Source organism: Miniopterus schreibersii, assembly GCF_964146895.1.
Source record: "Miniopterus schreibersii genome assembly, chromosome: 2".
Lineage (NCBI taxonomy): Eukaryota > Metazoa > Chordata > Mammalia > Chiroptera > Miniopteridae > Miniopterus > Miniopterus schreibersii.
The window spans coordinates 153,474,450-153,489,694 of NC_138102.1; the positions used below are offsets into that span (position 1 = coordinate 153,474,450).

The following is a 15,245-nucleotide window of genomic DNA, read 5'->3' on the forward strand; positions in this document are numbered from 1 at the left end:
GTACCGTCCTAGTTGCTGGCAGGTGGGGAGGGGAGGTAGGTTGCATTTTTACTCCTGCTTGTTGGCCAAGGAAAATTCCTTGGTGGAACCTCTGGCAAAATTAGAACATTTGCCAAGTTCTGCCTTTCACTTCCAAGACATACATGTACTATTTTCAGAGGGGTCTGACACACATTTCATCCAGGACTTTCTGTTTATAAATCCATCTAAGTGACTATTCTCAGGCAATTCCATCAATATAAAGATATAGGATAGAATATCCTATTATGCCTTTATATTCTTCCTCTCCTTGCTTTAAAAAAAAGCAACAAAACTTTTCTTCCTATATTTTGTACTTAAAATACATAGATTCCCAGGGACATTTCAGTGACATATGGCTTGTCACTTGTTATATACAGCTTTTCACGATTCTCTGCTAGCTGCATTGTAGTTTACTCTTTTTAGCGCCCAGAAGATTGTCTTTACTTCCTTTCCCAAATAAAGTTTCTACTCCACATGCATATTTGTTTGACCTCTAATATGCTGATGATTCTTAAATTGGGTTACCTTGGCCTGTTTCCTGTTTCTGTTGGTTTTTCTTTCTTTCTCATCAATTGTGCGATTTAGCTGTTATGATTTGGCAGCTCTATGAGTCTGTCTTCACTAGTCACAGGTTTGTCATTCAGCTACGTCACTCTCTCATTAATGCTCTATCTCTTTTACTGAATGTGTAAATCTAAACAACTCTTATAGCATCTTTGCTTCTGTCTTGCAAGTACTATATCTTCTTTTATAGTAATATGGTAAATTATTAATACTGTGGTTGCTAATTAATGTAGTTTAAAAAATCTTAGTAACTTTTAAAAGTAGGTTAGTCAAGTTTTCCTTTGTTTTTTATGATTTCTTGTGACTGTAGTTCTGAAATTCCTTCTCTTTTAGATGATCTGTTTCCAGGTATTTAGCTAGGATGAAATAACTGGTCATTTTCTGCTTAATAAAACTGAGGGACAAAATCACTGTGGCATGCTCACGAGAAATCCTTGATAAGAAAAATTATCTAAGACATGGGACTAGGACAAAAGATGATCGGGGCATTCACTATATCATAGGGTGATGTCTAACAAACCTAGAAGAGTGCAAATTCGGTTGACTTACAATATACATTTGCTATATTTTACAAATCATGTCAACTTAGAATTTAACATATAGAAATTAGATAAGTGTGATTTTTTTCCCTCCTCTCTAATAAAAAATAAAACTTCAAATGTTGCAGCTTTATTACCTGGCAGGACATTGAACAAATTTATCTCTAATTTGCCAATCTCATTCTTTTTAAAAAAAATAACTATGAAAACCTCAGTTTTTCAGTTTAATTTTATATTTATTTGTTAAGTATGTTCAAAGTTTACATATTTAATAGCAGATTTATTGAGATATAATATGCATACCATGCAGTTCACCTACTTAGAATATACAACTCAATGTTTTTACTTCACTCATGGAGTTGTGCAATAATCACCACAATCAATTTTAGAACATTTCATCACACCAAAAAGCTAATGTATCCATTAGCAGTCACTCCCCATTTTACCCCAGTCCCCCAGCCCTAGGCAACTATTGATCTACTTTTTCGTCTCCATGAAGTTACCTATTCTGGACATGTCATATAAATGGACTCATAATAACGTGGTCTTTTGGTGACTGCCATCTTTCCCATAGAATAATGTGTTCAAGATATATATCCATGTTGTAGCACATGTCAGTACTTTTATTCTCCAGTAACATGCCAGTGCACGGCTATGCCAGTTTTCATTTTTCCATTCATCCGTTGATGGACATTGGGGTTGTTTCCACTTTTTGTTTACTAACAATAATGCTGCTATGAACATTCATGTACAAGTTTTTGTTTGAATATATGTTTGCATCTCTCTTCAGATGCACCTAGGACTGAAATTGTCAGATCATACGTACTAGCTGTGTCTTTAACTTTCTGAGGACCTGCCAGACTGTCTACCAGAGCAGCTGCACCATTTCACATTTCTGACAGCTGTGTCTGAGGGTTCCAGTTTCTCTACATCTCGCCAACACTAGTCTTTGACCCCTTTTTGCTTGTTTGTTTTCATTACAGCCACACAAGTGGGTGTGAAGTAGTATCTCATTGTGGTTTTGATTTGCATTTCCTTAATGGCTAATGATCGTGAGCATCTTTTCATGTACATATTGGCCATTTCTGCATCTTTGGAGAGATGTCTATTCAGATCCTTTGTCCAGTTTTCAATTGGGCTGTTTGTCATTTTATTATTGGGTTGTAACAATTCTTTACATGTTCTAGATACAAGTCCCTTATTAGATATATGCTTTATAAACATTTCTACCTTTCTGTGAGTTCACTGTCTTAACTGTGTCTTTTGAAGCACAATTTTTTTTTTTTTTTCATTTTGGTCAAGTCCGATTTATCTATTTTTTTAAAATGTTGCTTGTGATGATTTGGTGGTGTATCTAAGAAGGCTTTGCCTAATTCAAATTCTCTTGCAGTTTAACTGACTTTGTCAAATTTTTGGTTCCCTTATTAAGAAGTTATATAAAACCTTTAGTTTTCACTGTGTATTTGTATGAGGGTTATGTTTTTAATACTTTTCAATTTTGTTTTAATATAATTATGTTAACAGCAGTTTGGAAGCCATTTAGAATTTGATGTCTTCTTCTTGACTTTTGGGTATGTCAAATCACATCATGGTCAGTGTAGAATTTGGGGGGTGAGCATTCTTCAGTATATGTTGGTAACAAGTCTGTTAATCTTTCACCTTTTCATTTTAATCTGAACATTTTGTATTAGCTATCAGTAATTCTATGTGACTGATCAATAACTTTTCCAACCTGTAATTAAGATTGTATGGGCCAACTGAATGACATGACATTGAATTGTAAGTGTTTCTACTTTTGACTAGAGAAGAAAAGTGTAATTAAAAGTTAAAGAACAGAAGTGATATTGTATTTTAATTGCACAACTTAATCCTTGACAAGCAAGTTCCCCAGATGCAATTGTCTAAACCAAACACAGTTCTGGATTCCAATTCCCATAGATTCTGCTTCCGTGGTTTCAGTGGACTTGCATTTGAGAAGTGATGGAATAGATTTTATGTGCAACTTGTCCTGCCAGAGTTATTGTCATTTAGCTCAGGATTTACTCATCTGTTTATGTATCTCTTTATAAATGTGATACTTTGACATTCAGTCTTGCAAATCTTAAGTAAAAACAAAAGCCAAAATTAAGTGTGGCCTCTGCATAGGGCTGGAGCCTGCAGAAGAGATAATACAATGTCTCTACTATTAAGACCCCTCTTAGCTGCCTGGTAATTGGTTTTCTGTCTAACCAGATTTGAAGGGGACAAGATGTATAGCAGTAGATACTTAATGGAAGAAGTATTGCTTTTATAATATTGTGAATGGTTGTCCTTCAAATCTAGGAAATAGATAAAATAGGATTTACAGTGAATGATTGTAGAGTTCTCCCATCTGCATCATGTTTTGATCATGAGATGTAGTCTTGGATAGGCAGGTAGAATATATTGGCTCACATGGGTAGATATGTTTCTAATGTTCAAAAATGTAGGCAAAGGCTTGTATTACTTTGTAGGAAAACATCAAGACATGAAATAATATTAAGTTATAACTCAACATCTTCTTTCTAAAGAAGTTTTTTAAATTTTCTTTGCCTTTACATTTTCAGTTGATAGCTTCAACCAGGCACACAAGCTTAGGTTTTGATCTTTACAGCTGTAGGACACTATGTTTTCCTAATATTTATAGCTCTAGAAGCTCCTAATAACGGGGGCTATCTCATAATAAACTCTGAGCAAATTTAATTAAAAATTAAAATAACAAATTAAATTAAAATGTATTCTTTAAAAAAATACATTGTGTATTTAAAGAGATCTATGCAAAATGAATTGCTCTGTTCTTGCTTTAGCAACTAGCAGGGCCCTTGTCTTAGGAGGTCCTCCATACGTGTGTTTTTTGAAATGAAACTGAAGTTACTCTGATTATTAAAGCAAAGATGACCAAACCAGAGTGAATATCAATATCACCCAGGGAAGCAGTTTAAAAATAAAGATTTCCTGGTTAGTGTCACAGAAATTCTGATTGAATAAATAGGTCACAAGATTGTGTAAGAGAATCTTTATCTGACCAGCACCCTAAGTGTGTCTGGAGGGTGGTGTGTGTCACTCTCTTTGAAACTCTCAGGTATCAGGTATAAGCGGTGTCCTCTGTCGCTGAAGATCTCTCTGTAAGGGGGCTGTTGTCCCCATTATGTATTTTGTGTTATTGTTCATTAAAAAGTAGCTTCTTGGGGATAAAAGAGATGATAAAGGTCATTTAGTGTAGTTTTGCCAACTGAAAAGGCACTGTAACAGTAATTTACCTAATGTACTTTGGACCCTGGGAATGAGGGGTAGAAATACAAGAAAGAAGAGAGGGGGAGGGAATTGGAAGAGGGAGCCTGTGGAGGTAGCAAATTTTACCTCTGGACTAGGGATCAGTTGTTGGAAAACTTCTTGAAGAAAACTATATAATCCTTTAAATCTACCTATTGTGTTTTTCCATTACAATCTTAAATCCCCGAGAAGCTGATAAAAATTAAAGAAGTTCTTTAATTATTTGCTAACATTGGAACATAAAGGCAAAAACATTGCTTTCCTAATGAATCAGTTGCCAGGCCTAAGCTTTTATTTTAAGGATTCTACTTTTGTTGTGCAGTGCTCGTTTCTTGTGTTGTAGGTGACATTACTCTCTGGTTTCAAATGGATGTCAGCCTTGCTTTAACTAAAAGTTGAAGTTATATGTATGTGTGTGTATATATGAAAGCTCAAGTTCATCTGGGGTGCACTGTTCAAGGACTAAATCAGGGTCTCCAGCAGGTACTTCACCATGAAATATCAATATTTAATCCATCATATGACCTTTAATTCTCTACCTTAATAAAAAATGCTAACGGAAGACTATATAATACAGTGGAGACCTGTATGTGGAGCCAGAAAACTGTGTCCTGTGTGCTATGGGCTTGTGGTGGGACATTCAACAAGTCACAGCCTCCTTAAGGCTATTTCCCTTACTGCAAAAATGAGTAAGCCTGCTGCATAAAGGCTGTGTTGGGATTAGATAACCCTTATATGCAAATACTTTATGAGCTAGAAAATGCTGGACATGTTTAAGGGGTTTTTAATGCTGGATGTAGTTCGTTAGTATAGCAGCAGGATTCTTGTGTGGAAATCTGAAAACCTGTGCCCAATGCACAATAAGTTTGCTCAATGGAAGCTAAACCTGAGCTCGATGAGAGAAGATAAGGGACTAGGTTTTATTACCCTTCAGCACTTAGAAAAGTGCAGAGTAATTACTCAACTTTCATTGAATTCCAGTGAAGATCTCCTGCCTCTAGAGAAGGGTAGTGTAGGAAGTGGCATCTTTGGCTGGTCCTGGGGAAAGCGATAGGCAGAAGATGCTGATGATGATATAAGCAGGTCATGCCTGGAAAAGGCCTGTCATTGCTGGGCACAGTGAGGCTGTGGAGACCCTTTGAAGCATTGGTGGTAATTCAGGAGTTGAAAATAGGGAAGAGCAGGACAGACCATTCAAGCTGGTAGGTACAGGTGGAGTCAGGGCAGCGTGTGGTCATCCGCTGTGGCTGTAAAGGTCTTTTACACCCAGGCTGGTATATTGACAGTCTAGCCAATGTCCTCTATTTATGAAACAATGAAGGACTTGGGGGGGTGAATGAAAAAGAAGGATTCTTTGGGAGTAAGATTTTTTTATATAAAACAAGCAAGTGCTGTTTATTTCTGCTTGCAGTGCCTGATTTTTTCATACGTACCTATCATAGGCATCTTTCTAGGATAAGGAAATATTTTAGGCTTAGCAAAAAGTTGAAAGGTGTTTTCAAAGGCAAAGAACAGAATCTATGTGTATTTTTGCACTTAAAGGACTCTAATTTTTTTCTTGACAAAAGTGAAGATTTAGATTAAAGAGCTGTAGTTTCATTAGGTGCCAGCGATGCATGGCAATTCCCCACAGCCTCCTCTTCGTTTCCTGTTCATGTAGTCCCTAGCTTATCAATGAAAATACATAACTAAATTGCTTAAGCCGAATTCCTAGCTTTCTGTGCTGTATATTCTAGCTTTTATTCTGTGCTATAATTCCTAGCTTTCTGTGCTGTATGGCAAGATTGACTAGTGGCTTCCCTCCTGTTAGCAGAATTCATGGTAGAAAATTGGTAAATAATCCATTTTGTTCTTGCTCCTGCTTTAAAAATGAGAAGCCAGCAGGGCAGAGAAAGTCAACACATTATTTCATTTCTGAAATTTGCGCAGAAATGAACAAGATGATTAGTTTGAAATGTAATTCATAGTCAATGAGTTAAAAAGAAATACTTCAGTTTGCTGATTACAGCTAGCTCGACTAGCTCCTAAAATGCAGTTAGCTTTTGGTGTGATCTCAAGTGACTATGCTTAAATTTACAAAAAGTTTCTCATGTTGTTTTAGTATTTCAGTTAAGATTTAAATAGTTTACTATCAACACTGATCTGAATTCGTATGCAATGAAATGTAGATGATGTCTCTTAAGTTTCTGGAAACAGTACATATATATTAAAAGCAGAAAGTTGTCAGTTTTGTGGTAAATTAATAGTCTTGACCTAGTGTTATAAGGGAAGTTGCTTTTAGTCTGTGATTTACTATACTTTTTTAACCTATTTGGGTTATAGTCTGTCTCAACAGTCACAGCATTTAAAAAAAATCTAAATAACGGTGTAGAAATTCTAACATTTAAAAAATAATATCCCTTATTTGCTTTTTTGGTCAGTATGGTATTGCAAGTCTCGAAAATATAAGAAATTGAGACAACTTTCAGGGCAAGGGCAGATGTGAACATAACATTCAAATAAAAATTTCTGCATATCCTTTGCAGCTATAATGTAAGGAAGTATTTCTGTTGCAATTCTGTTGTTGCCTTGTCCACCTGTTTAAAAAATATAGTTTTTATTACGGAAAATATCAAAACTGCAAAAGTAGAGAAAATGGCATAAAGAACCTCTATATACCCATTTTCTAGTTTCAGCAATCATAGCTCATGGCCCATTATTTCATTCACACTCCCACCCACTTCTTTCTCCTTGTTTCCGGTCCCCTTGAAGCAAATACCAGATATCATCTCCGTTAGGGTTTGGCTGGTGATGCAGGTTATGAAAGAATTCACAACTAAAAGAAGAGATGTAGAGAGGACAGTTATTTTTACTTTCAAGAGAGGAAAGGGCCAAGTATTGCTGGTCAATACAGGACAGGGAACAAAGAGTGGCTTCTACTTTAAAGAGCAGTTGGTTGCTGTTGCTAGGTGACAAGGAAGAGAGGGGCTTTCTGTTGAAGTTGAGCAGATTTTAGGGGCTGTCTTGTAAAGTTACAGTTTGCTTTCCAGGAGACAGTCCGGCAGAAGTCCCAGGGAGGTGTCTTATCAGTATTTTCCCCAAACCTGTAAAACATGCTTAGAGCAAAAGTTATGAGGAGTTCGAAAGAGGCTTGTTTAAAGGGAAGGGGGGAAGGGAACTTTCTACTAACCAGAGACTCCTTGGTGCGCATTATCCTTGACTTGTGAAAACAGCAGGGCTGAGGGGGATGCAAAAATGTAGCTTTGAGAGTAGCTTATCTTGTCCCACAGTTTGAACAGAGGAGCTATTTGAATCAGAGGAGCCAACAATCTTGGGGTTTAATTACCAGATGTGTCTCATAAATTGTGGAAGGCCACAGCAAAGGAAAGGGAGGACGTTTTTCTGTCCTTACAGTCTCCTTTTACATGCATATCTCTTAATGTATATTTTTAAAAGAAAAGGATCCTTATAAAAGAGAACCACACCACTATTATCATACTTTCAAAATTAACAGGGATTCTCTAGTATCAGATATCCAATCAGTGTTTCAATTTTTTCTGTCTCTTAAGTGGTTACTTTTAATAGTTGTTTGTCTGAATTTTCATCTAAACAAAACCTGTACTTTGTTAGATGTATCTTTTAAGACGCTTTTAATTTATAAGTGTCTTTCTTCTTTCTGCCACCTGCCCTACCCCCAGCCACTGCCATTATTTGTTGAAGAAACTGCCATCCTTTGTTCTTTAGAATTTGCAACATGCTGAATTTTGCCTATTGCATGCCCTGGTATCCTTAGCATGTTTCAGTGTTTTCTCTATTTGATGTGAACTGGTAATAAAGGGCTTGATCAGATTCAAGTTTAATTTTTATTTATTTTTTGACAAGACTGCTTCATAGGTGGGGATATACGTATATCCATCAGGACAGCTGGCTTTTAGTCTCACTTTCTGTGACATTTAAATTAATTAGCTGGTAGGCACCTGTTTTAGCCTGATCCATTCATTATAAAGTACCCCATCAGCTTTTCACCTAACAGGTTTTTTTGTAGCCATTTATAATCATTTCTTATAACTGTTATATCAAGAAAAAGAGATATATATTTTTTTCATACTATAAGAGAACATTTATAAAATCACAGAGGTAGAAGAAGTAATTTGTAGAAGAGATGGGCTGAGGAAACAAGTTATAGAGGCAAAGGAAGGGCCCTTGGAGCTTGGGAGTGAGGAGGGTAATGGTTACTCCCCTGGGGGAGGGGGAGGGAGAGAGGGAAGGGAAAGGCTTGGGCCAGCTCCCAGGAAGGAGAGTGCGCCTGGTCCTCCTTACTAAGGGTCTTAAGGGTGGAGATTTTAGGGGAGGTCCCAGGGGAAGATCTTAATAGAATATTCAGCAGCTTTCCAGGTGTGCTCTTTCAGGGTCTGGTCTCCAATGATTGGTCTGCACCAGGGCAGGGGTTCTTTATCCAATGCAGCTGGTCCTGAGGTCAGCCATGGGGTCACCTTGTCTGGTTTTGCTGCTTTTCTGGGCTTGGAGCTGAAATACACAGAGGCCTAGATGTTATCTCTAGGGAGGAAAGGTCAGGGTGTCCAAACCGAGTGATCAGCAATTTGCTAGGGGAGGAAAGGTCACCCTGGGGGCAGGGTCCCACCCTACAATTGTCCATTGCAAGGGACTGGGGGCTTTCACCCTGGTGACCTGTACCTTGCCCATTGTCCTTGCTCTGCTCACATCTCTCTCACCGCTTACCACATTCCCCCCTCAAGTATCTTGGCTCTGAGTTCTTTCAGAGAAAAGGGGTGCAGGGTCTCTTCTGTAGCTGCTTCCTGCTGAAGAGAGGTGAAATTTTCCTTCAGAGCCAAGAGATCTGTGCTTAAAGTAATTTTTAAGATCTGGGGTGTAACTGAGCCACAAAGCTGCATGACTTTCCTGTTGAGTTTGATGGCTCAGCATTCTTCTTTAAAGCTGTCACAGAGAATCTCACTGAACTAAGAGTTAGGTAGTTTAGAAGCTCTGTGAAAAATAGACGCACCAAGTGACCCAATCATCATTCTACGGAACTGGCATTCTCATAAGACAGTTTCTCAGGCCCAAGCCTAAAAGGGATACAGCAGTTTTTGTTTTCATTTTTATTAAAAAACAAAGCTTGGACTTCTTCAAGATTTCAATTATATGCTACACTTTTGGCACTTTAACATTTTATTAAAAATAACAGAGAGGAGCCTGGCTGGTGTTGCTCACTGGTTGGGCGTCGACCTAGGAGGTCACGGTTTGATTCCTGAGAGGTCAGGGCACATGCCCGGGTAATGGACTTGATCCCCAGTGGGGAGCCTGCAGGAGGAAGCTGATCAATGACTCTCATCATTGATGTTTCTATCTCCCTCTCCCTCTCCCTCCCTCTTTTTGAAATCAATAAAAACAAACTTTTAAAGAAATAACAAAGAGGCCCAGCTGGGAGTAGCTCAGCAGTTGAGCGTTGACCTGGGATCCAGGCAATCGGGGTTCGATTCCCGGTCAGGGCACATGCCTGGGTTGCGGGCTCGATCAATGACTCTCTCATCATTGATGTTTCTATCTCTCTCTCTCTCCCTCTCCTTTCCTCTCTCTGAAATCAGTAAAGATATATTAAATAATAATAATAATAATAAAAATAAAAAAATAAAAAAAACACCAAAGAGGAGTGTTGGGAAACCCATTTCTGTGTTCCGATTTGAGAGTTGGGCCAATGAGTAAAATCCCTGTCACTGAGCCTCACCTGATCATTGTTAATGATTTTTGACTGTCAACCTGGAATATATGGAATATACAGAAAGGGAAGGAGATCAGTTGGGAAGATTTGGGAAGTATGTCCCAAATTAGCAGGTACATGTTTAGGGGAATTCAAGGTGACTTGACTCATGGCACTGCAAGGTAACTTAGAAGCTCTCTGATCTAACCACTTTGCCAATCCAAAAAATTTCTCCAAAAGAATCTGAGCAATAGCCGACGACTGTTCTTCACATTCTGCACTCTCATGGTGCTCATCTCATCCTGCTTCGTTAGTTCTGTACATCCTGTTTTCACTATTGGATTGTACGTTCCTCGAGGACAAGGAACCCATTGACTTATTCTGTTTAATCCCATCTAGGATTCAAAGATAAACACAGCTGGACATTAGCTAAAGCAGTGAAAACATTTTATTTAGTAACTACTGACAATAGGGCTAAGAACTGAGTGCCATTATGATTTGTGCAAAGATGACTAGATACTTCAAAGGGAGAACGAGAGAGGGGGCCAAGCTGGGGCTCAGCAGAGCTAGAGAAGTGCAAGTGGCCAAGGGTTGGGCAGTGCCACTGCGATTTGGCTTGCCCAGTCTGCTGGCTGGCAGTGTTCAAAATCAGGGTTCCGGCCTCCGCAGAGACTGGGAAACAGGCCCTGTCCTTCCTGATGATGACATTTTAATGCAGTGGCTCTCCAGTCTTAGAGAAGGACACTTTTGAGTTGTAAGCGATACATATTCACAACTGTAAGCCCTTTGCAGAAAACACCCTAAAAAGGGGCGTCTCCTGAGGTGTTAGCTAGAACATGCAGTAATTCTTCTGGCTGTGATGAGCTTTCTCAGGCAAGCACTTTCATGGGAGGCTGGGGTCGGTTATCCTAGGAATGTGGCCTTAGGCTCCTAGGAGCAGTGCTGGGTTTGGTCATCCCCTAGTACAGAGGCTTAGATGGAGTTTGTTATGTGCTGGGAATTCTACAGTTCTCCAGGGCCTAGAACACTACTTAGTGAATTTGTGTTGACTTAATAAATTTAAATAAATTCAATTTTCTCTACCCCAGTAGGAAGGAGATCAGTTAGGATGTTTTCCACTTGCTCGCAGTGCTTAGGCACAGCCAGGAAATGCTAGTAACACCCCCATTCATTATTTCCTTCCCGGGGTCCTCCTGGCTACTCCTGTTTGCAAGGACACTCGTACTTGCCTCCTGATGGCTAGTCTCTCCGTTTGTGAATAAGAAGCATTATTTTTCTACCACAGATGTTTTGATTTTTTGGAAATAATTCAATAAGAATCAACTTGCTATAAGATGATAATCTGTTATTAAAATAAGTAAATATTTTTATATCTATTCCAGGGTTCTGGGGACTATTAAAAATGGACAGTTCAGACGTCTCTTACCCAGGGAATCATAGGCAACAGGGCAGCATTCCTGTCAAATGCTTTCGTCAAACTTTCCCTTCTTAACATTTATCTCAGGTCATTATGTATTTATCTGCATGATACTTTTAAAGTATATGTCATGGAATCTAGGTCTTTACTTGCTCACCACTGAAAGGCCAGCGTCTACCACAGTGACTAGAAACTATTAGGTATTTTCCAAAATGTTCAATATAATGACTAAAGAAATTCCATACTACCTTGTCTTTTCCTGTAGGATAATGTTGGCAATTTAATAGAAACAGTGAATGAATGTTTACAAAATGTCATGCATCTTGAGTTATGTTTCAGTGATTCTTCTTCTCTTTGTAGATTCCTCACCTATTCCTACCTCTTGGCCTTCAACATGTGGCTTCTGCTTGCACCTGTCACCCTGTGCTATGACTGGCAGGTGGGCAGCATCCCTCTGGTAGAGACCATCTGGGACACACGGAACTTAGCCACCATCCTTCTGGCAGTTGTGATGGCCTTACTGGGCCTGCATTGTTTAGCAGCCTTCAAGGTAATTTTCTAAAATGTAAAGGGACTCTGCATTTCAAAAGGCTACTCTATACTCAATAATGCTTTTTTCCCCCTCACCAGAAGGTCTGGGTCTAAACTGAATCTACCCTTTTGTCTAAAAAACCTCATGTATTTAAATTTTCCCTGGTAGGTAATGTATATTTTAAAGACCTTAGTGGGGTTAACAGACCATGGTCACCTTAATTATATTTCTTTTACTATTTCTACCAACCCTGTAGAATTAGATCTGAAATTTAATGTTTGCATACAAGAAATGTTTCTCCTGCTACTGTGGTTGGCTAATTTTTTGAATAATCTTTTTTATTTCATGTAATGTTAAATGAGATAATGATAATATATTCATAAGTGCTTAAATTATGGTTAAGACTCTACTTCCACTGAAGGCTGCCTGCCTCGGTTGGGTGATCTTCACTTCATAAGAAATAGTATAAAACTAGAAAAATTACGGAATGCAATCATTTCAAAAATGATCAAGGACCGCGAAGAACTTGAAAATGGTAACTTATGAAAAATTGCTATTGAATTGCGTAAGATGCCTGAGGATATTCTCATGCCCCCTCCCGCCCCCCCGCCCCCCCCCCCCCGTGTTAAAAACAGATGTACTGGCTAGAGGTGGCTGATGTGGTTTCGGAGAGTATCAGAGCAGCTAGAAATTTAAGGGGGTGATTTTAAAAGCAAGAGCTATATAAGGGCTGAGATAATGTGCTCTCTTCACATTCATGGCTGACTGCTAAACAGCATGTGTATATGGAACTCCTGAGGGAGCACAAGCAAAATTGAAAGCCTGGGGAGACTTATTTGCTGCGAATTTGAATGAGTTCTTCAACCCATACATAGTTTGGGTGGCAGAGGGTAGACAACACTTCACTGGCTTAAGTTGTCCATGTATAACCTCTGTTGAAATCATTGGCTGATCACAGACTATGCAGGCACAAGAGAAATCCCCCAGAGATGCAGGCAAAAGAAAACAAACAAAAAAACCTGAGCAAAAAATTCAGCTCTCTGCAGAAAAACAAGTTTTTCAATTTGAGTCCAGGCAAGTTCATCAGATAATAAAACAGGAAAGCCAGCATATTTCAGAAGAACAAAGTAGAATAGAGTCACTACCAGGTATGGCATATAATGGCTAGTTTTTAATAAGATTACTGGACATGTAACCCAGGAGGGTGTGACCCAAACTCAGGGAAAATAATACTGAATAGAAAAAAATAGTCAACAGAAAATGGAAGAGAATTGAGATTCTATATTTAAACTCACATTTACATGATCAGTTGGCTTTTGCCTAAGTTACTTAAGTTATTCAGTGGAGAAAGGACAGTCTTTTAAATAAAAGGTATTGAAATAATAGAATATTTGTTATCTTTGTTATCAACTAGGGCTCTAGAGGAAGGTGACGTAATCTACTGGTTACAACTGTACTTATACTTATTTCACTTTTTAATTAATATTTTTAACAATGGACTTTACAAAGCTACAAATTAACATATGTAATTAACACATGTAATAAAACACACACAGCAGGTTTGTTCTTTCCTGATCACCCCTCTGTAGGCTTCCTTTGAACATTTGTTCTTATACATTTTTACACTCACTAAAGACAAAAACAAATTCTTTCTTTATACAAGTCAGTTAAGTTTGGTACCATTAGAGAGGGCATGCCCTCCCGGGCCCCTCCCACACCCCGCTGGAGTGTCCCTGTAAGCGGGCAGCTCAGGAGCAGGTGCTCGGCTCTGGACACGCGCTCGGCCGGGATCGGGTCGAGGAGCCAGGCCACAGAATCTCAGAGTTTGCTCTCTCTCGAGGGAACTGCAGGGTTAATTTAGAGGTTTCTCGTTTTTCCTAGTTCCATGGCATAAGAAATTTCAGACCTCGAGTAGTTTATTGTTTATCACCTGGCACCTTGAAGAATTTAAATGTAGACTTTGTCTTACTTTGTGCCTCGTTTTCATCTCCTCCTGCACTCCTCACCCTTCACTCACTAGGAATTCATTTGAGTTTATGTAGCATAACGTAGAGAACAATCTAGAAATTCATTATTAGATTGAATTCTTTTTTTTCAATTCTCACCTAAGGATATTTTTTCCATTGCTTTTCAGAGAGAGTGGAGGGGACAGAGAGAGAGAGAGAGAGAGAGGGAGAGAGAGAAACATTGATGTGAACGAGACACGTCAATTGGTTGCCTCCCACATGCACCCTGACCAGGGCCGAGCCTGCAACCAAGGTACATGCCCTTGGCTGGAATCGAACCCAGGACCCTTCAGTCTGTAGGCCAGCACTCTAACCACTGAGCCAAACTGGCTAGGGCTAGACTGAATTCTTTATAACAGTGAATTTGAAAGTGAACTAATTTGCTCCTACTGTTTGTGATGATATAATCACTCTCTTGAAAGGCATGTCCAGTAGAGATAAAGAATATTAAAATCATGAAGTCTGGTTATTCCGTTTTCTTCTATGGGCAGTGACTGTTTATGCACCAGGACAGCCATAGGCTGAGAATGCACTTGGGTTTTTCTTTATGACTCACTCAGACTGTACATCAGACTCTTGACTTGCAGTAAATAGTGATGTATATCAGGAAGGCAGCCAGTCTGATTTGGATTGTTTAGAGGAGTTAGTACCATTGGTCCCACTCTTTATAGTTGCCCTTTTCCCATGTCCTCTAATGTGATTGTCCTGCATTACAGAGGAAATACCACCAAGTCACATTTAAGAGTAATTTATTTGTTGTTGAGTCTTTGTTACATTCTCACAGAGTGTCTTAAGATTTTAAGGTATTTTTGTACTTTTTATAATCTTGTGGCGTACTTATAAAAGTAATACCTGAGGGAAAAAGAGGGAGGTTAATAACACCCCACTTTCTAATAATGATCTCAAGGGTGAGATGTCTTATGAGAATGGACATTAGTCAGTGGAGGTCCCCTCCCCCAAGTATGGGGCTTTCAAGTGCTTCGTTTTGTTTTTAATTTTAGTGGAGGGGGTGGTCACAGTTTTATCCCACTCTGTTCACTGTCTTCCACATCATTCCCTTGAAACCAGCACAAATCCAGGCCATATCTCTGGGCCCTGGAAAAAAAGTCAAATTTTCACGTCTACAGGGGGACAAATCTGTAGACTGACCAATGGAGGTGACCACGGGTGACATCTT

At 38.9% G+C, this 15,245-nt stretch overlaps 1 protein-coding gene across 3 annotated transcripts in view; it reads left to right on the forward strand.

Annotated features, from left to right (window-relative positions):
* TMTC1 (transmembrane O-mannosyltransferase targeting cadherins 1) overlaps positions 1-15,245 on the forward strand; it is a 237,115-nt gene that overhangs the window by 116,232 nt on the left and 105,638 nt on the right. For all 3 annotated transcript variants that reach the window (XM_081129443.1, XM_081129441.1, XM_081129442.1), the window contains one exon: positions 11,891-12,080. In XM_081129443.1, the coding sequence (XP_080985569.1) occupies positions 11,891-12,080 (190 nt within the window). The remainder of the gene's footprint in view (positions 1-11,890; positions 12,081-15,245) is intronic.